The sequence below is a fragment of the Lytechinus pictus genome, chromosome 10 (assembly GCF_037042905.1).
Source record: "Lytechinus pictus isolate F3 Inbred chromosome 10, Lp3.0, whole genome shotgun sequence".
Classification (NCBI taxonomy): domain Eukaryota; kingdom Metazoa; phylum Echinodermata; class Echinoidea; order Temnopleuroida; family Toxopneustidae; genus Lytechinus; species Lytechinus pictus.
This window is the reverse complement of record NC_087254.1, coordinates 11,904,178-11,932,123: the sequence shown is the minus strand read 5'-3', so window position 1 is coordinate 11,932,123 and position 27,946 is coordinate 11,904,178. Positions and strand designations below refer to the sequence as shown.

Genomic DNA, 27,946 nt, shown 5'->3' with positions numbered 1-27,946 from the left:
AAGCTATTAAGTGAGAGGAGTGAGAGAGAGAGGGAGAGAGCACTCGTGACGCACTGCTGACGTACATTGAAGTCTGCTATGCATAATGATACCTTACATGTACAAAATGAGAGGAATGATGCACACTTTTCCAAGTCAAGGATTTTAATAGTTGATAGTGTACCACATATCCTGGGTTAGTGAATCAAATCAATATTTTGAACTGTTGAGTTGGTTTTAATTTTATTACATTTATAATCATTGTCAATGTTACAGAATATTGATTATTAATCATTCAGAGAATATACATTAAATGATCATCATTACCTCTTTTTGGATGCGAGTGAGAATGATTCTATCATTCCAAACATTTCAGTATCATTAAAAAAAAATAATTTCTGCAAGTTCGGTATATTAAAAGGTCATACTACCATGCACAATACAGGGAATAATTTTCTTGGTATAGCATTGCAATTTGCTCCACATATTTGAATTACTGACTATGCATAAAGTCTTTTGTAGCATATTTTTACATAGGACACTGTACATTACTTTAATAGTTGAGAGCTTTTCTCTTATAAATGACCAAAGATGTTATTCCAATTTATAAAGAAAAAATTATTCCCTGCAATATATTCAACTGTTTGAATACACTGTGAAATACATGTCATCACATTCAGTGGAAAATCCACCAGGATGCATGTTTGTTCTGTTACTCAGAAACACTATCAAATCTAATAATTACATTTGTTCAAGAGGGAGACAAATCGTTATCACTTATCAGCGTTGTTTATCCACCTTTAAATTTGAACAGCTCAAAAGCACACAATTGTGAGACTGTTTTATTCATGAACTGTAGATCTGAATGTTATACAGTGACTTGTTTTTATAATCTAAAATGGTATCCTTGCTCTTTGTACATGAAAATATTTTTGCAATTGACAAGAAGGGATTTCAACAATTGTTATTGTAATTTATTTCAGTGTTGTTTTGCATTTGTACACAATGCATACAGGGGCCGCGGAACATTTTTCAAAGGGGGGGGGGGGGGCTAATCATGCAAAAAATCACAATCATATGGTCATTTTTACGTTTTTGTACACGGTTTTGGAAAAAAGTGGGGGTGGGGCTGAAGCCCCTCCAGCTCCCCACTTCCACGGCCCCCGGCATAATATCAGGATACAATATAGCAAATGGTTTATGCAGATATTATGTTTAGATAAACATGTACGCAAAGGAATAAAAAAGTAATTTTCGGAGCAGGAGCGGATGCAGGATTTTCCAAAGGGGGGCATTTTGTACAAGAAAATTTTGACAACCCCCCCCCAAAAAAAAAAGGTTTTAACTAGTCACTACCAAATCAAGGTTACAGTATTTGTTGCAGAAAAAATTTGACAAGGAAAAAAAAAAAAATGGAAGAGGCCTTCACTACCAAATCGATGTGTCATTTTGTTCTATGAATAATTTGACAAAGGTCCTTTGAAATTGACATATTCCACTAAAAGTATTTTTAGTGCATCTCAAAGGGGAGGGGGCACAGGCAAGAATTGCCCCCCTATGTCCTCTACTTTGTCAGAGAAAGAGGAAGGGGGCAGTAGAGAGGGGTTGGGGCAGGAGGAGCAGAGGAGAAGAACATATCTAGGTATATATGTATGGGAATACTGCAGCCCCCCCCCCAAAAAAAAAAAAAAAAGATAAAAATCTGAGTTTGTATATTTAAAACCAATCAACATTTTTTTTTTGGCACTCTTCCCTACAGTAATATAAAAATGATTTTTTTTTTTTTGGGGGGGGTCTTACATATTTTAGCTTTGAAATTATTGCAAACACAGAAAATATGGAATAAACAATGACCCTGCTCTACTTCTCCTGTGTAAAGGAGAGATTGAGTGGAACCAGATTTCAATAGGCGATTGCTGATTGGTAGTTGGTACTAGTCTGCAGACACAGACCCTTGGTTTCATAGTGCATAATGCAGAGTCTGAAGAAGTGAGACTAGATTCAATATATATGTCCTGTGGCTGGCTCTTAATGTATTTGACACAGACAGAGCTTTTGTCATTTAGTCTTTACTATAGACCTGTTATTGGTTGAAATGTCAATTATGAGTCTGTGCTTGAAGACTTGTATATTGGTACATTGAACATGTGCTTTGTGAAATAATTGAATTCTCTGGTGAAAGGGTGCGTGAAGACATATCACTTTGAAAATAGTATGATTAAAGATCTGGTCATTGGTGGTTCTGTACATGTACATGTAAATACATTGTCATTAACTTTTTTATCATAAAATATATTTGATTAGTTATTTTAGAAAATAAGCTTCTACTTTTTATTACTGGGTAATAATTTGTAAGTCACGTGCATGTATTTTTTTTATCATCAAATTCACAAGGTAATTTCTTTAAAATGCTAAATTTTATAGAAATGAATTTGTTTCAATATTTGATAATTTGATAATGTGAATATTAGGATGTAATCATCATAATTTGAGGTTAATCATAGACGTGGTCTTAAAAAAAGTATGCATTCTGCATGATATTTTTTAAAAAGGTGTTTCGTTATTGTTATTATAAGCAATACAAAAAGTCCTTTAAAGGCTGAGCTGCAGCCACTGAAGCAAACTTAAAACATGCAACACAATTATTTCTTTCATATTTCCCTGTTTGATAATCATATTATTTTTCTTTTTCTTTTTTATTTTATATTACTTTCAATATTTACACTGGCTGTGCATTGATTGTTATAGGAGGTGGTATTGTGTGGGAGTATATGGGATTGGCAAGATACACATCCAGTGTTAGAACCCTTTGAAAGACCGCATGAAGTTAAAACACAATGAAAATTATGGGTGAATTGATTTCAGAGAATGCGTTAGAAAATGATCTGCAAAAGGTTCCTTTTCTCCTTTTTTTTTCCTGTTGGTTAACATAATAACTTAAATGGTTGATCAGTACATCTGTACATGTACATATTGCGGTAAAGAGCATTTCCTGTGATTCTGGGGTGCTGTTTTCAGACATTTGACTTGCTCTGTATACTTTACTTGCTAATATAGTGAGGAGTGGAGTAGTACCAATGGAGGTGGTTCAGTATGTGATGACTTACGCTTATTGTCATGCCTATCAATTTGAAGGTAATTCGATTTGTATTATTTTTTCTTCCCGAGAGTCACCTTATTGCAACATATCCCCTTTTTTAGAATGGAGAGGATGAGCCTACAATAATACATACAACATTGCTGCTATGGGTAAAATATATTGAGAAATCGTTTTTTATTGCAGCACACTAAATTTATGCATGTTCTACTCTACGGGATTAAAAAGTCCATTGTTTATTGTAATTCATTTACATCAATAGTCAGGTCATGAATGTTGTCTTTTTGAGCCCCCATTGAGGAAAAAAAAATGTGTTTCTGCAACTAAATGACACTGCAATGATTGCATACATGTACATGTACAGATCTTGGGGTGAGGGAAAGAGTAATGAGAATGTAGGGTCAAATTATTTGTTATTACCTACAACTTTGCTTCAAATGATATTTTCAACTTTGCTTTGATATTAAAGCTATATCAGAAGTTCATGTGTCACAAATGAAATATCAGAAACATATAAAAAATGTTTCTGATTTCATTTTGATTGATTTGAATATTTACCAACAGAAAAACATATATTTTAATGAGAAAAAAGTTCATAGACAGATTCAATTCAAAAGTTTCACCCCGTCCTCCCTCCCCTTCCATCATACCGGGTGATTATTCATTGGTGTAATGGTAATTCTTGGCATACTGTGCCCCTCAAACTGGTTTAAATTGTAGACTTCTTTTCTTTGATACCTAGAAGTGTAGGCCTACAGTACATCTGCTTGTAAATTGTACCCTTGAAGAAGATGCTATCAGTTTTTTAACCTGAGAAAAAATGCTTCATTAGAATTCTGTATGGTAGACAAATTTACACAGCAAAAATGAAACCATATTTAGAATTTGCAAGAAAATGTGCTGGTACAGTATGAAATACCAGAACAGAAGTGCAATATACGGTGTGACCTTTATATTAAATGCAATTCTGATTGTAGTACTTACTGGTACAGGATACTGCAATTATTTCCTACTTTACTTGTATATTAGAAAGTATTATTAAGGACCTACTGTAATAGATTTTAATTGGAAAAATACAACTGCAACTGCATAATTACTTTTATACAGATGGACCCCCCCCCCAAAAAAAGGCCTGAGCTCAGCCAAACTGATGCAGGTTGGAGTAGCGAGTTTTAAAATTTATCCTGGTGCTGTCGCGGGATGATGACACCGCTATAAACGGGCCCCCGCTATAAATGTATTCACAGTAGAAAAGTTAATCCGGCACAGTCCCGGGATAAATTTCATGTATCCATTCACACTGCAGCAGGTAATTTTTATGACCTCCGTAACAAAACACGTTTAGGCTTGTTACCCCGTGAGTGACCCGACTTTGATGCACCGGAACTACTTGAGGGTGGGGAATTGAACCCACGTCCTTCGTGTATAGTAAACATATCACAGTTGGTTTACCCGGTGTTGTAGGCTTGTCGCGATGTGCCTTCGCACTGAAGGAACACCATGACGGTCACAGGGCTGTCCTGCTGCTATTACGTTTGTTGTGGAGTTATAGCGAGGCGAGGTTATCCTGGGGTAGTTTATTGTGGGTCCGAGAATGCACACTGAAGGTAACACCGCTACAGTCCCGGTACTGTAGCGGTGTTTGTGGCCAGTGTGAAGACGGTATTAGACACCGTTCTCATTACGCTTTCTAAAACTCGTTTACTGGAAACCGGTTCAGGAAACCAGTTTGGAAGATCGCTTTGCTAGCGCTCCCATTTGTTCACACGAAAGTGGTTTTCAAAATAATTTCACATATTAACGCGATCGCTGTCTGTCGGGTGACACGTTTCGCGCAAAATTCAAAACCGCAGCGTAGGCATTCTACACCTGTCGTGTGGAGTAGCGCGCTCAAAATGTGCGAAGATCACTTCCCGAAGATCGCTTCCCGAATAACGGTTGTGTCCTCAAGCTAAAACCAGTTTAACGAGGCAAAGCGATCTCGAAAACTACATCGGGAGGTAGTTTTATTAACCGGTTTGGAAGATTGCTTCGACCGTTCTCATTACACGTTAAACTAGTTTCCAGTAAACTAGTTTTAGGAAGGTAGTGAGAACGGTGTCTTAGACCCTTACTCCCAGTATACTCCTGTCCAAATCAATGCACAATACAGCTTTAATAGCTTAAAGTTTAATAGCTTAACTTTAAGTTTGCAAGGTTTAGCCAAAAGATTGTCTTTCGGGTATTGTTTTATAGACCAATTTGGTTTGGGTTTTTTTTTCAATGGTAATTTTCAAACGGGGGGGGGGGGGGGGGATGGGTGGGGGCTGCAAGTTTACCTAACAAAAGATAATGTGGGCACTGACATAGCAACGCACCTGGCTCATTGTACAATCCATTGAAGGTGCTTTTGTTGTTCTTTGGAAGCCCCCCCCCCCCCGTTATTAAGGTCATAAGTTACAGACCTCTTAAGTCGAATTCATCTATATAGTTTCAGAAGAACAAGCATTGTTGTTTCCTGCAATTAAAAAAAAAACCAAGATAACAACTTCAAGGGCTATTTTGAACATTGTGAGGGAAAATCACCAATTACTGTTGGCTGATCTTGAAAAGAATTGTAAGTTTTGAATTACAAGGCCATGTGAACATTGCTAGTGACAAGATTCCAGGGAGTGAAAGAAACCTAGATTGAATAGAACATCCACAATCCTGGTTTGAATAGAACTGACCTTGAAATGAAAGAACTTTGCACACTGACTGGAAGTGGAATGCAGACTGTGTGCAGTAGGCATACATTTACTTGTTATGTATGGCAAGACTCTTGTCAGGTTGGGTGTCCATGGCCACCTGGCTGTAAAAGTATGCTTAAAATTTGAATGAATTAATAGCAATCGGGTCTTTGGGAAAGCTTCTTGTCCATTATTTGGTCTCATATGTACATGGACATTGCAATGTATTTGTAATGTCCATTTATGTTCGCATGCATGGGACTTGCATGTAGCTGATCAGTGTGCTACCAAACTACAAATCTCCTTCTGATGATGACGCCGGGTGTGGCTGTTGAGAAGAAAAAGGGTTGCTCGTCTGATGGAAGAGGGGGAGGATGCTGGAAAAGAGGTATTTTGGGGGAAACTTTCAGGGCTCCACACTAACCCATTTTTTCTACTGGTCCAACCTGTTCATGTCGGACCAGTAGATACCCAGTCTTTCCATTTCTTACTGGTCCAAACCTAAAATTTACTGGTCCCCCAAAATAAAGAAAAACATAAGTAAAGACTTGTTTATTTTGCTGTCTTTTATTCCCCCCCCCCCCGGACTTACTAACAAACAGTACACACATACACACACAAAACATAATTCAATAGAACTATTTCTCATTTTTGGAAAGCTATTTTTCAAGATGCCAAAGCCATTTTTGTTATTTACTAAAGAGGAGAAAGTATTTATATTAATAGTTGATATATTTTTTACTGGTCATGTCAGACCAGTAAATCTGGCTATTTCTGAAAAGTTACTGGCCCGACAGCAAGTTTTACTGGTCTAGGACCGTTTACCAGTGCCAGTGTCACGCGCTGCTTTTATAGTTTGAAGTTTCCATGCTTCTTTTTCTTCACATTATCACAGACCACTCACACGTATTGCGAGGTTAGTATTAGTATACTAACCTCGCACCACGGACCGCGTTTGGCAGTGGATTTCTAACTAGTGGGTCGCGTGTGCTGGGATCTAACTTCTTGGGTCCACAACACACGACTTCTATGGCTTGATTTTTCTGTGCGCGGCGGCATGTAATGAACCCTTGGGTGATCACAGACTTGTACAAATAGAAAAGCATAAAATGACCATCTGAGTGTGATTTTTTTTTTCGCGATCAACCCTCCCCCTCATTCAAAACTGATCATAAAAAAAATAGATATCAAAGCTTGCAGGCTAACGTTCATAAAAGAATCCTGCTTTATAATACTGTACATGTAATAAACAATTACTGCAATATCATTGTTTACCTGAACTATAAAATGTAATTTGTAATGTTATTTTCCAAACATGGTGCACTAATCAGAGGTTATATGCCAAATGACTGAATTATTTGAGGTTCATTAATTTTGATTGATACAAGCAGTGGCAAGGCTTCATCTATGACAGGGTTATGACATGGTATTTGTCCTCATTTTTCCTGGGTGCTGAAATATTAAAGGTTGGCAACATTTGGGCAGTTTTATTTTAATTTCTCTCAATCTACTGAATAAATGCTTCATTTTATTACACAGCTTCTACTGCAGTTCATTATATGCCTTGGCCCAAAACTAAAATTGAATTTTATTCATTTTTTCCTACTTTAATACATTTTTGTGGGGTATATTTATTTTTTCCCAGTACTAATTTTTTTTTTAGCACGCTGAACCGTTGGTGAATTCAAAGGAAAAAAAAAAGATAATAGGGCAGACCTCCAAAACCATGTAACTGGAAATAGGGATGATTTTGCTCAAAAGTAGGTAAAAAATATTTCCCTTAGCTATAATAGAAAAGTTTCCAATCAAACTTGGAAAAAAAAAAAATATCGAACAAGGGGCCAGAATGGTGAAAATTCATACTCTTTCTTCCAAATTCAGCCAGGTTTCATAGAGATCCGAGTGTTGTACAATGTATAGTATGCACAACATGTACATAGCATCAAGACACAACACAGTGTGATTGGAGATTGCAAGTAGCTCCATGGTTGTAAAGAAGGCTTTTTTTGCTGTCTGAGTAGTGGGGTGTGAAATATATTGAAATGAATTAGCTGTGATGACACCCATTATTGCTCAGAAATCTTTTATTCCAAATTCATGCTGCGTATTAAAGCCTGCAGCAATTTGATAAACAGCTTATTCATATATCTGCAAAAATATTCAACATAACGGTACATGAAAGATTGGAGCCCATGCCGTTGGAACCACAGTGTTTGACACTCGTAGTTGGCCATTATGTCGAAGGGTTTGCATTTATATGAAGGATTATTCGCAAAGAGAAAATTGGAAGATGATTCTTCATCGATTGGGAATTATTGTAACAGATGTGAGAAGGGCTTGTGGTTTCGTAGAGGTATGTTTAATGATGCTGCAGGTTGGTTTTTTTCTGTGTTTTATGATTTTGTATTACGCATCATTCATGCATTTGCTACTGCTGCAAGTCAATATGAATACATGTTCATTTGAATTTTGAAAAAAATGTTTACAGAGTTTATGTCTTGGGTATTTAGCAAGCTTTTTGATCTTGCTCCACTTTACCAACCTTCATTCCTTTGACCTCCTAAATCCTCCTTTTACTACTCACCAAGGTTGTCACCAGTCCATTTTAGGTGTGGACTATCAACTATGCACAGCGCTCTCACGAAGCTTGACCCAGTGCGCACTTTGTCTGCGCAAGCGCTATGGTCCTGGATCACATACATTGATTTTGGGTGTACTGTTAAGTACGCCCATTAATGACTTTCATGCATAGTTCAACTGTCAAAGATGTGTATTTTTAGTAAATATTTGTTTTGATTGTGATTATTATTATGCAGATTCACTGATACATGGAGTCATTCAACATTTTACCTTGCAGAAAATAGTTGTGGTCGGCAACTTGCCATCGGGGCTTTTGTGGGGCTGTGCCAGCAGGTCATGAGCCATGCAGGTTTTTTTGTACATTTATATAATTTATGATGTTTACACATAAAACAAGAGGAATATCCATAAATGGATAATGAAGTTATTAATTATATTTTCCCCATCTCTCCCTTGTCATTCCTTTCCTTTCCCCTCTCATCTTCTCCTTCTTTCTCTGCTCCTGTTAACCGTACAGCTGAGACCCTATCAGAAGACGAGGATGAGATGAGTAGCAAGCTAAGCAAACACAGGAGGGGTTCAGGGGGCTACACCCCTGCCCCCGGGGGCCCTTTCTCGGCACTCATACCCAGCATGTGGCCACAGGATATTCTTGCCAAATTAGCACAGGTGTGTGTGGATCTTTATTTTCTGGTGTAGATCATGACTGTTAATATTTGATTGAGAATTCATGTCTGGTTGATTAAAGGACAAGTCCACCCCAACAAAAGTTGATTTGAATAAAAAGAGAAAACTGTTAACATGCATAGCACTGAAAATTTGATCAAAATCGGATGTAAAAAACATATGACATTTTAAAGTTTTGGTTAATTTCATAAAACAGTACCGGTTTATATGCAAATGAGGACACTGATGATGTCATCCACTCACTATTTCTTTTATGTTATTATATGAAATATTTTAATTTTCTCATTAATTCCTCCCTGAACATACGGAATTAACACTGTTTACATGGTTCAGTCAAGTTGGTCCTTAAAGAAGTAGTGAGTGAAGGAGATCATTGACTCTCATTTGCATGTCATTGAATTGTGCATATCACTGTTTTGTGAAAAATAAGAGAAAGTCTAAAATGTCAAAACTTTTTTATTTTACATCCGATGTTGATGAAATTTTCAGCGTTATGCTAGTTTGATTTTTCTATATTTATTCAAATCAACATTTATTTGGGGTGGACTTGACCTTTAAATTTGTAGGCATTCAAGCAATACATTTTGAGAATGAAGTGTAGATATTCTCAAAATGTATGTGATGAAATTTGAATAGAAAAAATAATATCCAATTTTATAATGAAATATTCTTCCTGTGTGATGTATAATAACCATGTACAGTGTACATTGAAATGTGAATTACCCATGTGTTCCAAAATGCTATAGGAAGATTTTTAAATGTCAAAGCACTTAAACCACCTACATTAAAGACACTTTGTCCTTTTTCCTTTTTTGTGTGTTTTCTTTAATGCTATTTTTATTTTTGTCTGTTTCTCTCCCTTTCCCCTATCCTTGTGTTTATCTTTTTTTTTAATCTGTATGTATGACATCTTCTTTTATCTTTGCATGTTCTTCTATTTCTTCATACATGTATCTTTCTTTTCTTTTGTTCATTTTTGACTTTCCTCATTTCTCTACTTGTGTGTGTGCTATTCTTCCTTTGGTTACTCATAATTGTTTGTTTGTTCCCCTGTCCGAATCAGTTAGCTCAGTTTTTTCTTTTTCTGATCATTTTTATTTCTCTCATTCTTTCAATTCATAAATTGCCTTCCTTGAAACCTTTAATTTCCATGTCTGTATTCATGCAATCAATTCTAAGTGTACAAAACTGAGCAGTTCCTTTGTAAAAGTATATATTTTTAGTAATAAAGCATGTTTAATGATATTGTATTATGTATTATGTATGATATTGTATTTTTATTCTATGTTTGGCCATGCTGCATTCCATGTCGCTATGGACAAATAAAGAAAATTGAATTTAATTGAATGATTTTATTTTATCCTCCGTTTTATTCTATCACCCTCTTAGAATCATTCAGTCTTGTGTGTGTAGATATCCTACGTACATTTTCACATGTATCATATTTCCTTTCATTGCTTCTTTTCTGCTTTTTTTTTCCTGTGCTAGACTGAAGACGCTGGTGCTGTGGGGGATTTCAGATACGACGAGTTTGGCTTCAGAGTAGAAGTAGAAGGTGAGTTGATGATTTATTCAAAACCTGTCTGAGACCCCTTTCTTAGTATCTGATTTTCTTTAGAGCAGTTTAGGAAATCAGTTTAGAAGGTTGTTTCACTGGTGTCCTCATCACAATCTCCTGAACTGGTTTTCCAGAAAGCTTCACGTAAACTGGTCTTGTTGCTATGGAATGCTCTCGGTGGAGTCGCATGTTTTGCGTGAAATTTGAAACTGCAACGTAGGCATTCTTCACACAGTTTTCACTGAAACCCTGCCCAACATGCGCACACTCTCATACTGCCGTGCGAAGATTGCTTCTAGAATAATGGCTGTGTCCTCACTTACACTTAAACCAGTTTAACCAGGCAAAGCGGTCTGAAAACCACATCGTGAGGTGGATTTCCAAACAAGTTTGGAAGACCACTTCAGATTGCTCCCAAGACCGTATCAACCATTACACGTTATTACTGGTTTCCACTATAACTAGTTTAAGGAAATAGATGAGAAGGAGGTCAAAGTTAATCTACATTTAATCTGTGTTGACGATGTAATTAGTTTTAAAAGGGCATGTTTTTTGTCATGTCAATCCTGTTTTAATTCTAGTGATAACTAAAGAATCGTTAAAGGATCAAGTCGAAACATAGTCCAAGTATTTATACTTAAATGAAGATGATCTGGTTATAAATATTCTGGGGTCGTGAGGTCATGTACCTGGATATATCTCTCACAATTACTTCACCATTGAACCATTCAACTTCAAACGCAGCTCATGTATGTATTTAACAGAGATGCCAACCGTTACGGATTCGCCGTATTTGTTCCGATTTTTTTCCTCCAATTACGGTGTTACGGCAACAATAAAAAGGTTACGGAAAAAACAACTACAATACATGTGTATTGTGTATTGCTTTGCTGTGCATGTGTATATATGCGTGTATTGTGTATACATGTATCGTGCATGCAGCGTCTGTGTGGCCAACGGTAAACCAACGGGAGTTTCTCTACTGAGATTTCTATTGCAAGCGCCTCCGCGCGCTGCTGCTGAATACACAGCGAAGTGTGGAGTGCAAGCCGCGGTTCATGCATGCACAATGTCGATGGCGATTGGGTGGTTGAGCGTATAAACGATGCTACTTCGCGGGATGTTCCTGAGAAATTCCCATTTGTTCCTGACAAATATGGTAAATATTCCTGACAACCATCCCTTTAGGTTGGCATCTCTGATTTAGGAGTGCTGACGACCTGATTAGTTCTTGGGGTCATGAGGTCAAAGATCACAATGTTGTATACATGTACATGTACATGACATATCATTTTAATGCGATGATAGAACTATTGATGGGTCAATTTCAGATATGGCTCTTGTATCTGGACAATGATCTTAGTAGATTTGGGGGTTACAAGGTCTAAGGTCACAAGGTCAAAGGTCTCATGGTCATTGAATCATTAAAAAAAAAGTTAGGTGTGTAGTATATTCTTGGCCTGGCATTGGTGGAGACATAAAATTCAACTGTGAGCAGTCAAGAATTCATCTCGTTATCTAGTTTTACTCTTGTTTTTGGTTGGTAAATTGTGATTTCACCTTGGCCACAGTGTCGAAGCGTGCATCATTATCATCTTCATGCACGCTTACAGTAATTCCCATGTATGTGGCATTGGCAAGGCCCATCTACTCATTAGAGTGTGAATATGACACTGGCTTTAGCATCTGTCACCAATTACGTTTTCATATCACCCATAATGAAGAGTACTGACTGATATCTCCAGTCACACTGATCAAACCATCCCCAAACCTGCCGATTGTCTGTCATTGTTAATAATGTGATAGACTTGGGCCCTGTCTTACAAAGAGTTGCAATTGATCCGATCAGTCGCAACTATGGAAAGCCATAGTTTGTTCAAAATATTTTCTAGATATGCTGTATATTCATGCACTCATCCTTTTCTTGCAAGTTTAGTGTGCTTTTCTTTGCTTGCAAAAGACATTGAGTAAATTTCCTGCAAAATAAATCATGACATTGATGGATTTCCACAGAGTTACAATTGATTGGATCAATCGTAACTCTTTGTAAGATGGGGCCCTGCAGTCAGTTTCTCCGATGGTATGTCATTGATTATTGACATGGTATGTCATTGGTTGGTTATTGATCAGGGGAGAGTGTCATGAAAGGACTTGTCAGACGTTTTATCCGACAAGTACTGTTTTATCTGACAGTTACTATGGAAACAGTGCCTCTCAGCCAATTATAATCATGGAAAGTTGTCGGACCTGAAAACATGTTGATGAAACGTTCCCCTAGAGTGTTCTATTTTTTTGGGGGGGGGGGGAACCGGGGGGGGGGGGGGTACATGTACCTATTAAGGAATGTGATTGCATACAGTAGTAGGAGTGCTCTAAAGTTGATTTTTTTTTTCAACTTGAAAAAAAAAGGAAATTCCTTAATGTATGGTTCTTGAAATAGAATCTGGTTCATGAGATTGCTTATTTTACTTATTTTTGCCCTTTTTGCCAGTGGAATGCACAAAGGACGAAAGGAGTGTGTTTTCATGAATATCCAAGTATAAAATGTATTCCCTTCCTTTCAAATAAATCTTTTGAAATATGTCTCATTGGCTGCTGTACATGCTCTGTGCTCTACTAGGAATCAAATCTTAGTAATAATAATATTATGTTTATTAAGCGCTGTATAATAATTTATATTTAATCCTCTAGTATCTGTTCCTGCGCTTTATACTTTTTAAATAATATTACATAACCTTTTAATATAAGGTGCTTACACTATGAATGTTTCTAAGCACACTGTTCCATTTATGGTGTATAATTTGGGGAAAAAATATTGAAGATGTTTTAGGAGATTTTCATCTTTTATCCTCACAACTGTAGAATACAGAAATAAATTGAAAGGAATTTTTGGTTTAATAGGGCTTCATATTGTGTGATAAGCTGCATTGTCTTTCTTGTTCAAACAAAGTTTCAGACTTCGTTATTCATTAAAGTGCTATATATAGCGTAGGTGTATTTCTGACCTTTTCTTTTATGTGGTTGTTACCCCCATGGTAGATTGATCTTCTACCCTTTGTGGGTTGCGTGCAGACGGCTTCACATCTATATTTCATGAAGGATTCTCCAGGGGATGCATTCGCTATATAAAGCTCTCTCCCTGCTCATTATTACTGCTAAATCATTGACTTTCCATTTTTAGCATGTTAGACAGGTGCCGACATTGGTTTACTTTCAGTTGGTTTACTGTCAATTCGTCCAATTGCCAACTCGTCTACTATCATTTGGTCTACCATCAGTTCTTCTACTATCCACATGTTCTAATTGCCATTTCATCTAATGGCCAGTTGGTCCAATAGCCATTTAGTCTGTTAATCATTCGGTCTAATTGGACTAAGTGTTAATTGGGGGAAAGCCGAAATGAATGAAAATAAAATGGATATTAGACTAACTGGTTATGACACGAAATGGTCATAGACGAAATGGCGACTAGACAAAGTGATGATTGGACCTAATGGTTATTTGACCAAATATTTGTTAGACGAAATGTTGATGGACGAAATGGCATTAGACTAAATGAAGATAGAATGAAATGAAGAATACATTTGAGAAAATAGAATGTCTATTTGAAACAGATGCTCGTAGAATATACACTACTCAAAAAAAGTTAAGGACCACTTTTTAAAACGTACATAAAGATTTTATACAAGGTGTTTTATTTCTGGAAATACCTCAGTACAACTGTCCTAAATGTCCTTAAACACGCTGTAATCAATTTCACGCATGGGTGGTTTCAGTTGTTGCACAATGTCTCTCGCATCACTGCACATCCTGAAAAGTGGGCCCCGAGGGGTATCAGCTACCGACATGAAGTGGTAAAAACGAATGTCTGAGTGTCTTTCAGGCAGTTCAGTAACGAGTGTGACCACCTCCTGCAGCAATAACGGCTTCACAGCGCTGTCTCATGGAGCTGATGAGGCGATTGATGTCTCTGACGTCCAGTGCATCCCATGCAGCCTCCAGAGCCACACCCAGCTGCTGCAGTCCAAGTGGATGGGCTTCGAGCTGCTCGAGACTCCTCCCCATCATGTCCCAGACGTGCTCTATCGGGTTTAAGTCCGGGGACCTCGCTGGCCACTCCATACGCTCAATCCCCTGGCCCTCAAGGAACTCGGTCACCACCCTAGCTCGGTGGGCACGGGCATTGTCATCCATGAAAATGATGTTTTGTCCCACATTTTCAAAAAAAGTTAAGGACCACTTTTTAATGTGTGTATACAATTTTCAAACCGGGTGTTGTATTTCTAGAAATACCCGATTATGGCTGTCTTGAATCTCCTCAAACACCCTGTAACAATTTCACACATGGGTGGTTTCAGTTGTTGCATGATGTCTCTCGCATTATTGCATATCCTGAAAAGTGGGCCCATTGTGAAGTGGTACAAATGTGGATTCAAATGCATTTTCTGTCTTTAGTCTCTACAATCAACAAATTGCTGACAACAGCAATGCCAAGATACAGCTGTCCAGGATGCCATCAAACACAATGAAATCAATTTCACACATGCAGTTCTTTCATGTCTCTTGCATCATTGCAATGTGCCCGTACAAAAGTGGCTTCCAAAGCATTTTCTGTCTTTAGTCTCTACAATCAACAACTTGCTGACAATAGCAATGCCAAGATACAGCTGTCCAGAATGCCATCAAACACAATGACATCAATTTCACACATGCAGTTCTTTCATGATGTCTCTGGCATCATTGCAGTGGGCCATATAAGACAAGTGTCTTCCAAAGCATTTTCCGTCTTTAGTCTGTACAATCAACAACTTGCCTACAACAGCAATGCCAAGACACCACCTAAGTGAAACAGATGTAGCCAGAGCCCTAGGGATGCTGGAAGCTGGCCTCAGTCAGCGAAGAGTAGCCAGAATGATGGGCGTGTCACACAGTGTCATTAGCAGAGCAAATCAAAGACACCGAGAGACAGGGCTATACTCCGAGAGACCCCGCAGTGGCCGACCAGTTTCGACAACCCCTAGAGATGATCGCTACTTGACGAATCTCAGCCTCCGCAACCGCTTTCACAGTGCACGCCGCCTCAACAATGACTTCGCTGCAGCAACTGGAGTGATTGTTTCCACTCAAACAATCCGTAACCGACTTCACAGAGCCAATATGCATGCCAGACGGCCAGCTCAGTGTGTCCCACTCACCCCTGCTCACAGAAGAATTCGTCTCAACTGGGCCCGGGAGCATGTCAGATGGACCAGACAGCAATGGCGTAGAGTTCTGTTCACAGATGAGAGCAGATTTTCCCTTGACCACAATGATGGACGTTCGAGAGTCTGGAGGCGACCAGGAGAGAGATTTGCAGACCCCTGTATTGCAGAACATGACCGTTATGGGGGAGGCAGCGTCATGGTGTGGGGAGGCATCACCTACGCCAACCGTACTCGTCTCTACGTGGTCCCAGGGGGAGCAATGACAGGAGTGAGGTACAGCGATGAGGTCCTTGAACCTATAGTGGTGCCATTTGCAGAAAATGTGGGACAAAACATCATTTTCATGGATGACAATGCCCGTGCCCACCGAGCTAGGGTGGTGACCGAGTTCCTTGAGGGCCAGGGGATTGAGCGTATGGAGTGGCCAGCGAGGTCCCCGGACTTAAACCCGATAGAGCACGTCTTGGACATGATGGGGAGGAGTCTCGAGCAGCTCGAAGCCCATCCACTTGGACTGCAGCAGCTGGGTGTGGCTCTGGAGGCTGCATGGGATGCACTGGACGTCAGAGACATCAATCGCCTCATCAGCTCCATGAGACAGCGCTGTGAAGCCGTTATTGCTGCAGGAGGTGGTCACACTCGTTACTGAACTGCCTGAAAGACACTCAGACATTCGTTTTTACCACTTCATGTCGGTAGCTGATACCCCTCGGGGCCCACTTTTCAGGATGTGCAGTGATGCGAGAGACATTGTGCAACAACTGAAACCACCCATGCGTGAAATTGATTACAGCGTGTTTAAGGACATTTAGGACAGTTGTACTGAGGTATTTCCAGAAATAAAACACCTTGTATAAAATCTTTATGTACGTTTTAAAAAGTGGTCCTTAACTTTTTTTGAGTAGTGTATATATAGAATATCTTTAACTTCATTGCATACAATTACTATAATGGCAGTTTTGCTGTCATCTTTGCCATCCAGTGGTAATTGCCATGTTAATAAGTCACAAAGCCAATCAAATTGAAGGATTACTTGTAAATTGACATGACGTTCCAATTCTTCGTACAGATGCAGCTGAACCCAACTCCAGCAAACTCCTGAGTGAACCCTTTATAGAAGACCCCCAGCAGAGATTAAAATGGACAGCTTACTTTGAATTCGCTCATAATACAGAAGTTGGCGATCTCACATGGGAATCGGTATGTGATTTACTTCTATTCCTTTTTTTTGCAATTTTGATATGTTGAATAATTCTTTTTGTAGCTTGAGAGTGGCTAAACGCATGTAGATTAATAAAACAATTTTAAATTTATGCATACTTTTTATACGAAGGTTGTTGTTGCAAACCACTAAGCCTGCAAGAGGCGACTGGTTTCCAAGTATTTTAGTTTATTTGTTTACTAATTGGTGAAAGGAATACCTTGTTGCTAGATTCCAAGAAAAGAAACATGCATAAAATCATAAAAATATTGAAAGCAAGTGAAGTTTAGGCTTAAAAATAAAAATTTCCATTCCTCGGCTTATTCATAGCATACAATATACTTTTCTACTTGCAGTTAGGCCTACAAGGTTATATTTACTCCTCAGATATTTGACACTGGCCTTAAGAAATTCAGATTTCACGTTAAAATATCATAAAACTTCTATCTGTACATTGCCATGTAGATGGAAAGCAGATTACCCCAAACAGAGAAGTTACGTTCGCTGGTCCGTGAAGGCATCCCACACAGCATGAGGCATCAGTTGTGGATGAGACTGTGTGGTGCGCAGGAGAAGAAGAGTAGCAGCGAAATGACATACAAGGTAAGGCTAATTAAATTGAATTAATTGATTTTCCATAAAAATACATGCAAAATCAATAATATACATACATTACAAAGTATAAAAATGAGACATTATGCAAATGACGTATCATACTTTAAAAATAAATGCAAAATAGTTTGTTTTATACATACATATGAGGACAATTGGATGCCCATGGAAGCAGTATGCTTGTAGGGTTGGGTCACCCAGAAAATATATGAATCAGTGGATATAATACATAATACAGTTCATTGGAATACTAAACGGATAAAACTTCTGTCAACGATAATGATATATTACATATTTATACGATACTTTATAACTAATAAACCGACCCACTCACAGGGTTGTTTATAACTAAATGCTTCCAAGGCTACATGTATGAATTATTTGCAACAAATGTGGGGGAGGAGAAAATTTCCTGTAAAGTTAATCTGATGATGTATGATGTGAGAATTGATTATCTGTGCAACAGAAATGAGTGGTACTTGAATACTTATATATATACTAGTAGTAGGAATAGACAGTACTTTACCACATTTCAAGTACATCTTCGAAAGCAATTTGCTTTTAAAGCACACACTCTATATTCATGTATGTCTATACTATTCAATGATTAGGCATTAAGTACTTTTTTAATTCAGATTAATTTTGATTGTGACTAGTTTGTCATTTTCATTAAAAGCAACCTTGCTGATTTAATAAATAAAGCAATTATTATAACAAGTGGTTTGTTCAAACAAGGCCAGGGACCTGTTTCACTAAAGACTTCAATTATTGTACCTATCTCATTGTGGCAAATACCATAGAACCTTCATTACGATTACCTGATAAGCCCTGTAAACGGGGTATTTTCAGTAATGACAAAGTTACTTGTAGTTGCAGGTCTTTATGACATGGGGCCGTGATATGGATGTTACTGTGTTTTGTTTCATTTCCAGTCATATCATACATTATATAGGGTTAGTATAGCGTGGTCCTGGTCAAGGAATTTATTGACAGGTTTTTGTATTTGAAGATTTCTTTCATTTAAGAAGCAGAATTTACTTGAATTTACCTTTTTTCTGTCAAGACATTAAAAAAATAATACATTTAGAAGATGATTTTGTATTACCTTTTATATTTATTTGTGTATTTTGGCAAATTAGCCAATATACATATAACACAACCAGGGTCAGGTCAGTTCTTTATGTAAACTCAATTTTGCAAGAGACGTTTTTTTTAATATAAAATCTGCACTGGAAAGTTGTTTGGTCGAAATAAGCCATATCGCCTTCATGCAAGTCATTTCTATCTTCCAGTTTCTTACATGATTTGTTTATATGTTTTCATAGGAAATCATTAAAGCAAGTTCGAGTGACCAGTCCATGGCAGCTAAACAAATAGAAAAGGTGAGAATATATTTTGTCAACACAGACACTCATGTAGAGCTGTTGTATGTACCATGTTGTGTACTGAAGCAATTATCATCATTTCCCATGGTTCCTACATGTACGTACATATTCAATTCGATTCAATTCTTTATTCTATTTCCATTAAAAACATAATACAAAGTAATATAAAGTAATACAAATGTAATATGTAACATGAGCATCCATCGAAAAGAATATACATAATCCAAAGCATCATAATACTTACAGTAATTTATCTATTTAGGGATGTTCTACTCCCTTTGTAATCCTTTACAAATTATTATTGCCATACACAATGCATAGAATGACCACATCTGCAGAAGGAGAAGAAAAAAAACGTTTTCAAATTATTGTCACCTATATTTGTCATTGAATTTTATCTTAGCAGTTTATGATCCTTCATTAACATCAATATCATGTAAATGTCAGCCATTATTTCTACAATATCTCATGTATCAATTTTTTTGTAACAATTCTCTGAACAGGACCTACTGCGTACAATGCCCAGCAATGCATGCTTCTCAAACCAGAAGAGCACCGGTGTCCCCAGGTTACGAAGGGTTTTGAGGGGCATCTCGTGGCTCTATCCTGATATAGGCTACTGCCAAGGGACAGGCGTGGTAAGTATTTGAACAAAAAAAGAAGAAATGTTGCTGTTTTGGTTTATATAGGGGTATCAATCACGTTTGAATATTTGCGAAAGGTTCAATGTATGGTAGCCTATGTTAACGATAACAGTGTACATTTGGATTCTTAATGTGATGCTTTAAAGGCCACCTGTCAAATGGTCATCAGTGTTCCATCCATTTACAATATTTTGCCATTTAAGTCAGTAAATATTTTCATTTTAAGTATTTTGTAGAGTGTGTTCCGAATGGAAGTTGATATATTTCATGAAGAGGGTTTGGTGGAAAAAGAGAAAACTTGTGCAAGTTTTTCAGGGAAATCTGCATTGGAAAGAAAGGAAATGCTAAAGTTCAATTAAACTTTTTCAATATGATTCTGTTTCATAGTATTGTGGTATTAATGAAATTACTGAAAATGAAATCGTTGCCATGACTGGAAAATATTTTATAGAATATTATACAAATGACTATCAAGGCAAGATTCATGTTTGTATAATCTTCTTAGACTTGGGTATTCAGGACTATCAAGTTTATTTTCTTTTGATGAATATGAAATAATTTCATTATATTTCTCCTGTGGCATTGCCCTGAAATGATAAGAGAACAATATTGACTTTGTGTCATGATTCTCTTAATGTGAAAGATATAATATTTTTGATTAATCCGTCTCATGTCCTGCAGATTGTAGCATCGTTGCTTCTGTTTATGGATGAAGAAGATGCGTTCTGGATCATGTGTTCAGTTGTAGAAGATCTTGTCCCTCCGTCATACTTCTCACACACGTTACTTGGAGTTCAGGCAAGTAGTAAAGCCGCATTTTTCATGACTGGAAGTGAGTTGACTCGATCAGTAAAGCGTCACCTGTTAGACCAAAGATCGTGGGTTCACGTTCACCCCGGACAGATGACGGAAGCTTTCGTAATGTTTTAATGTGCCCCTCCCGTTTCATAGATTCAGGCTATGTTACATCAGTGGAAAATACTCCATCCCTCAGATAGGATGTTAAATAGAGAGGAGAGGAGAGTTGCCATCTTATGCTTTATTCGTTTAAGAGTAGAGGGAAATCCAGTTGTAGTGGTCCACCTGCACTCCCCCCAGTCTGTTATATCGGGAGGAGAGACCTGCAGTACACAGTGATTCAGACTGTAAAATGCGATTAAAAAAAATCTAAGCAGACCCAAAAAACATACAAATGCAATGTTTTGGTGAGAAAATATCAGGTTTGGGCTCATCAAAGTACATGAATATCTGTTTTCAAGATTCAAGATTATTTTACTGGTCAATGTATACATACAATGAAATTTGGTTTCCAATGGCTTTAACAATAAGTATACACAAAGATGAAAAATACAGTAAATCATAACAGTATGGAAAACTGTAAACAAAAAAAATAAATTACTAATAACATTCTGCAATTACTGTAATTCCCCTAAAAAATCATAATGAATGTGGATGATGATAAAAGGTCATTATGCTGCTATTACATCCCCCCTATCTTAGTATATGCAGAATATATTCATCATTAAATTAAAAAAACAACAGATGTAGAAGAAATAGTATACATAGTATAATATTTGTACGAGACTATGATGGAAGTTAGTTAGGTGAAAGGAAAGGAAAACAGAGGAAGGGAAGAAGAAGATGAAGAAGGAAGACTGCATAAATAAATCATCCCATGCATGATTTTCATAGCGTAGCACAGCAGGGGAGGCAAAAAAAAATTGACTGAACAGCATACCCAACCATGTAATGTTATGATTTTGGGCTTATGAGGGTTAGGCCTAATCAAGGTCTTCTAAGAATAGAAAGATGAAATGATGGGTTTTGTGATGAGCTGAGTGTGTCAGGGTGTCAGTGCTTATGATTGTCAAAGTCTAAAAACCACATTACATTACTATGAATGGAAAAGAAATCTCATAACCAACCAGTCCATATTTTTCCTGAAGGGAAAGTCTTCAATGATGTTTACTGTTTTACATTTTTAGGCTGACCAGAGAGTGCTAAGACAGCTAATGGTGAGCTATCTCCCCGAGCTTGATCAACTACTTAAGAGCCACGATATAGGTGAGTAGGAATCAGAAAAGTGGAAATTCATAATTAAAAGAATTCCACCGCATGTGTTTCATGATAGATCTTATGCATTGACATTGCCGCATTGCCATCTTGGAGGCCGAAGCCATTGCCTTGCATGTGTTGGTGATCTGCAGCTGGCACATCTCTGACAACTGTTTACGTGTATTCCTATATCCTCTAAGCGAGGGCGCTATGAGATCATGATGTCATATGCATAAGGTCTATGCATGGGCTACCAATGTCCATGAATGAGAGGCCTACTTATTCTTGTGGTTTGACTACTATTTTTCCATAATAGCTTGCACCGCAATTGAGAATTGAAAAATTTAGCAAAGATTTAATTGAATAATGAATTTCACTTGCAGGGAAGAAGGATTACTCAGAAGAACAACAAGCGAGATCCCAGGTAGTGTAGCGTTTAACCCTTTGATGCAAATTTTTTTGATCGCGTCGCTTGCTGACTTATTACTTTCATGTCTCGCGCAACTGTTGAGACCCCCGTGTACGCGGTTCCGAAATTTCGTAAGTGCATGCAGACCCAAATTGCTCAAAAACGTGAATTTGTGTACAAATCCAATGCAAATAGTGTTTTTAGCCAAAATTCATAAATGTATCATTATATTTCCTTTGACAGATTAAAATCAATTAATTCCATCTTGTTAATGGTCGAAATAAAGTCCCCGACAATTTCCATTGAAAAAACAATAAAAAAACAAAAATTCGAAAAACATAGAAATACATAAGGAATTTAGAAAACAATAAAATACATAAGAAAATAAATGTGATATTGACATTTGTTTTAAGTACCATTGATCAGATCCCTATAAAGAGTCTGTGTACCAAAAATTAGCATTTTAGGGGCATTATTTAGTTAATTAGAGCAAACTTTTGATTTTGTGCATAAGTTAGCATAATTAATTAGCAGTGAGATTTTTCTCAGAATTTGATCTTATAGTTTTGGAGATTATGCCATGGGTAACGAGCATGCCAATTTTTGTAGCGATCGTGATCTACGGCCGAGATCATAAGGGGGGGGGGGGCTGAATCAGCCCCCTCCCAGTCTTCTTAGGTGTCAAAATTGCCCAGTCTATTTAGGGTTAAATGAGGTTTGCAAGTACTTTAAAAGAGAAACACTGATAAATGTACAGTGTTTTACATTTTATCCGACCCATCTTTCTGGGCCCCGTCTTACAAAGAGCTACGATTGATTAGATCAATTGCAACTATGGAAAGCCAGAACGTCAACATCTAAAGTGTATGTGTATGTGTATTTCTCCAGGTATTGTTTTCTTGAAAATTCAGTGTGCTTTTCTTTGTTTACAAAGGACATAGTGCAAATTTCCTGTAGAAAAAAATGATGACATTGATGGAGTTCCATTTAAATTATTTAAATACTTTATCAGAAAATGTAAACAGAGGGTCGTGGGTTCGAATCCCAGCCATGGCGTAATTTCCTTCAGCAAGAAACTGATCCACAGTGTGCTGCACTCAACCCAGGTGAGGTAAATGGGTACCGGTAGGAAGTAATTCCTTAAAAAGCTGTGTGCGCTATGAACGCCTAGCTTAGCCGGGTAATATAGGAGCGCCTTGAGCACCTAATAAGGTGGATATGTGCGCAATATAAATACCCTATATTATTATTATTTAAAAAAATCTATACATTTTTCCATTAGGTCAGCTATAATGGCCTTTAACATGCTGAACGTTGATCTGAAATGTACCTTCAGAGACTAGCTTAATCAGGGTAAAATAGCGCCTTGAGCGCCTAACAAGGTGGAAGTGGGTTCTATGCAAATACCCTATATTATTATCATCATTCTTATTCTTATTCCTATTCTTACTCTTGTTGATATTGATATTACTATTACTATTATTATTATTGGTGTTTTTTTTTGCAGAGTTATCCTTGATTACATTACATTGGTTTCTGACTGCGTTTGCCAGTGTGGTGCATATGAAGGTGCTACTAAGAATCTGGGATATGTTCTTCTTTGACGGGTCCATCGTTCTCTTCCAAATCACACTTGCCATGTTCAAAATGAAGGTAAGGAAGAAAAAAAGGAATGTGTGCACTTTCTCCATTCCCTGGGGAACATTCTAGCACACTCCTGAAAATGCGACTCTTCTTATAATCCGTATGTAGCTGAATAAGTGCTAAGAATGTGTTCCAGTTGTGCGTTAAGTCGTGCATAACTTTACGAACAACTGTATGAATCACCCACCAGTCTTTGTCAGTGCTGCCCCCAAATTCTGGAATAGTCTCCCTTCCCCAATGAGAAATGTCAAATCTGTCACTTTGTACTGAACCAAAATTGCAAACTTGGCCTTTCCAAGAAGAGTTTTCCATGAATAAGACACATCTGGCAGAGATGCCAACCGTTACGGATTCGCCGTATTTGTTCCGATTTTATTCCTCCAATTACGGTGTTACGGCAACAATAAAAAGGTTACGGAAAAAACAACTACAATACATGTGTATTGTGTATTGCTTTGCTGTGCATAGGTATATATGCATGTATTGTGTATTGTGCATGTATATGCGTGTATTGTGTATACATGTATCGTGCATGTAGCGTGTGTGTGGCCAACGGTAAACCAACGGGAGTTTCTCTACTGAGATTTCTATTGCAAGCGCCTCCGCGCGCTGCTGCTGAATACACAGCGAAGTGCGGAGTGCAAGCCGCGGTTCATGCATGCACAATGTCAATGGCGATTGGGTGGTTAAGCGTATAAACGATGCTACTTCGCGGGATGTTCCTGAGAAACTCCCATTTGTTCCTGACAAATATGGTAAATATTCCTGACAACCATCCCTTTAGGTTGGCATCTCTGCATCTGGGCCCCGTCTTACGATTGATCTGATCATCTTTAATTATATGGAAATCCAACAATGACATAATTTTTTCCCCAGGAAATTTGCATGATGTCCTTTGCAAACAAAGAGAAGCACACCAAATTTTCAAGAAAACAAATGAATGTATGATTTTACTTCACATCCAGAAAATAGTTTGAACAAACATGCATTTTAGATGTTGACGTTGCTGGCTTTCCATGGTTGTGGTTGATCGGATCAATCGTAACTCTTCGTAAGATGGGGCCCTGTTGTAATGCATTTAGTATAGTTAGTAGCCTTCCCTGCTTCTCACTTTGCATTGACTGAATTATATTTCTGATCTTGTTCATCATTGTGTTTCCTGGGCCCCGTCTTACAAAGAGTTACGTTGATCCAATCAATCGTAACTCTATGGAAATCCATCAATGTCTTCATTTTTTCTATACGAAATTGGCACAATGTCCTTTGTAAACAAAGAGAAGCACAGTGAATTTTCAAGAAAACAATGAATGCATGAATATACATCATAGTTAGAAGATATTTTGAACAAACCTGCATAATAGATGTTGACATTGCTGGCCGTCCATAGTTGCCATTGATTGGATCAATCGTAACTCTTTGTAAGACGGGGGCCCTGGTTTTATTTGCTATGTTGCAATAGTGATATGACATTTCCTTCTGTGACAATCACTCTCGGCTGTATTTAGTCTAGGGTTTTATGTTAGGTTTTGGATTGATAAAGTATAATGTTAAATCCATGAAGTTAGTCATTCGATTAGTGTGTGGAATTTACAGCGGAACATTTGTCGGCGGAGCGAATGTCATGGAACCATTGCAGTGCACAGCGAAGTATATCCATATAGAAAGGATGTCCTCTACCATACACAATATTAAATGCAACTCTCGATAATTAGGTGGTCTGTCAAAAATTGACAGATCACCTTTTATGTTTGTCCGAATTTTCTTTCTTTATTATTTATTTATTTTTATTTCTTATTTTTATTTCCTCCATTTCTTGTGGACAGCAAATCTCAGAAAGTTCATATTCAATAATCATCAAAATATCACCACATATCAACATCAATAAGACCTCAATTCTGCAAGAATCTTAATGTCATGACGTCATCATGACGTCATCTAGACGCCATTTTGTAAAATCACATTATCAATCATATCTCCATTATCAATTATCAAAAATCAATCAAATTTAAATCACATCAACTTCAGGTCAAGGGTCAACAGGTCATGTCATCAAAGGTCACCTGAAGGTCACGACGCGCGCGTACGCGGTCGTCAAATTTTTTAAATGCTCAAAATCACTTTTTGACCAAACCAAAGTACGTTTCAGGTCATTTTAAGCACTTCAAAAATTTGCGCACGCACAGGTATGCGCGCGCGTTTCCGCGCGTAACGCCTTCAACGCAACGCAGAAACGCCGTTTTTTTATATCATTGCATTGAGAATATAATTTTGAGCAATTTGATACCTTGATCAACCTTCTACGACCATCAATAACGAAATTAACACCCGTTAAAGTTTGCAGCACGTGTGCGCGCGAGCTCTTACTATAGGCCATATATGGGCAAAAACATGCCTATAGAAAATCCGCTGTAGCTTTTCAGAACGCATGGGGACCCCGAATTTTTTTTTCATATTTTGATAGAGTATGAACTAGAGTTATAATTTCATGTCTCATTTGACCCTTAATTATATTATGACGTCATCAAAATGGCGTCGGAAGTCAAAATATCCATTTTGCGTATTATGACGTCATTATAATTATGCAAATCTGGCTCTAACTCCGTGAATATTCGTCAATTTTCACCCAATTTTTAATATGTTGTAGCTTAGGTCTTACTCTTTCTGAGTTATTGCCTTTAATTTTCATCATAATAAACGGATCATCCTCAAAAATTGCAAATAATAAAGACATGTCATTTTTCCTCATTTTGCATGTAATCTCTATGGGACATGACTTTTTCTCAAAACTAGATTCTACATTCCTCTATTTCGTGAGCTATATCTCCATTTTTTCTTGTTAGTTATCCCTGAGCTTTTGGTATGATGTAGCTGAGATTCTAAGCTTTTGGAAGTGTGCCCTCCTTTTTTCAAGGTCATTAGGTCATCGTGACTTTATCCAGGCGCCATTTTGTAAAAATCAGGTCATTATCATATCTCGATAACGAGTCATCAAAAATCAACTATATTTGGTATACATCAACTTCAGGTCAACGGTCAACTAAAAATTTCATCAAATTCCGCGCGTGCACCTCGACGCGCACGTACGCGCGCATTAAAATTTTAAAATGCTCAAATTCGTTCCAAATTAATTTTCCATACGTTTCAGGCCATTTTAAGCATTTTGCAAAAAAACGCGCGCACGCACATGCGCGCGCGTTTTCGCGCGTAATTGCATCTTCCAACATAGAATCGCCAATTTTTTTATATCAATGCATCGATAATATAATTCTGAACAATTTGATACATTAATCAACCTTCTACGACAAGTAATAACGAAATTATCACCTGTTAAACTTTGCAGCACGTGTGCGCGCGAGCTCTCACTACAGGCCATATATGGCCAAAAAAAAGGGGCAATTGAAAATTCACTATACCTCTTTAAATAGTCCGTTGACCCCAATATTTTTTTCATATATCGATAGAGTATGACTTGTAGATTTGATTTCATGTCACCATTGTCCCTCAATTTGATCATGACGTCATCAAAATTGCGCCTAAACTGAAAATTTCATATTTTCAAAAATGACGTCATCAAATTTATGCAAATTTGATCATAACTCCGTGAATATTGATCATTTTTCGCCCAGATTTCGATATGTTGTAGTTTAGAATGTACTCTTTCTCGTCAGTAAACATGAATTTTCATTTTGAAAAACGCATCATGGTGTAAAATTGCGATGAAAAGAGGCATGTCATTTTTCCTCATTTTACGTGTAATCTCTATGGGACATGCCTTTTTCTCAAAACTAGATTCTACATTCCTCTATTTCGTGAGCTATATCTCCATTGTTTCTTGTTAGTTATCCCTGAGCTTTTGGTATGATGTAGCTGAGATTCTAAGCTTTTGAAAGTGTCACCCTTTTTTTTCGATCAGATGCCAGGATCATGCCCGTTTTTCGCTTGCAAAATTGCATTTTTAATTCTCAAATTTGCTTCCGTGTAATCTCTATGGGAACGTGTAATCTCTATGGGGAATATCGTGGCTCAATGGATAACGCACTTGACTTGAGTTCTCGGGGGCGCAGGTTCGAGTCCTGGGGGTGAACAAGATGATTTTTTTTTTCTTTTTTTTTTCTTTTTACCACCTCGTACATGATCCTTTATGATAATTAAAAGGTATGAAAGTTAAAATTTAGCAAGATTA

At 37.5% G+C, this 27,946-nt stretch overlaps 1 protein-coding gene across 1 annotated transcript; it reads left to right on the top strand.

Annotated features, from left to right (window-relative positions):
• Positions 1-3,003: 3,003 nt before the first annotated feature.
• On the top strand, positions 3,004-27,650 carry LOC129269113 (small G protein signaling modulator 3 homolog). Its single transcript, XM_064106015.1, has 11 exons — positions 3,004-3,114; positions 8,882-9,033; positions 10,540-10,606; positions 16,883-17,013; positions 17,480-17,617; positions 18,952-19,008; positions 19,515-19,649; positions 20,337-20,453; positions 21,641-21,719; positions 23,627-23,772; positions 27,603-27,650. The coding sequence occupies exons 1-11, from the start codon at positions 3,057-3,059 to the stop codon at positions 27,648-27,650; spliced, it is 1,128 nt and encodes a 375-aa protein (XP_063962085.1). The 5' UTR covers positions 3,004-3,056.
• The last annotated feature ends 296 nt before the right edge of the window (positions 27,651-27,946 follow it).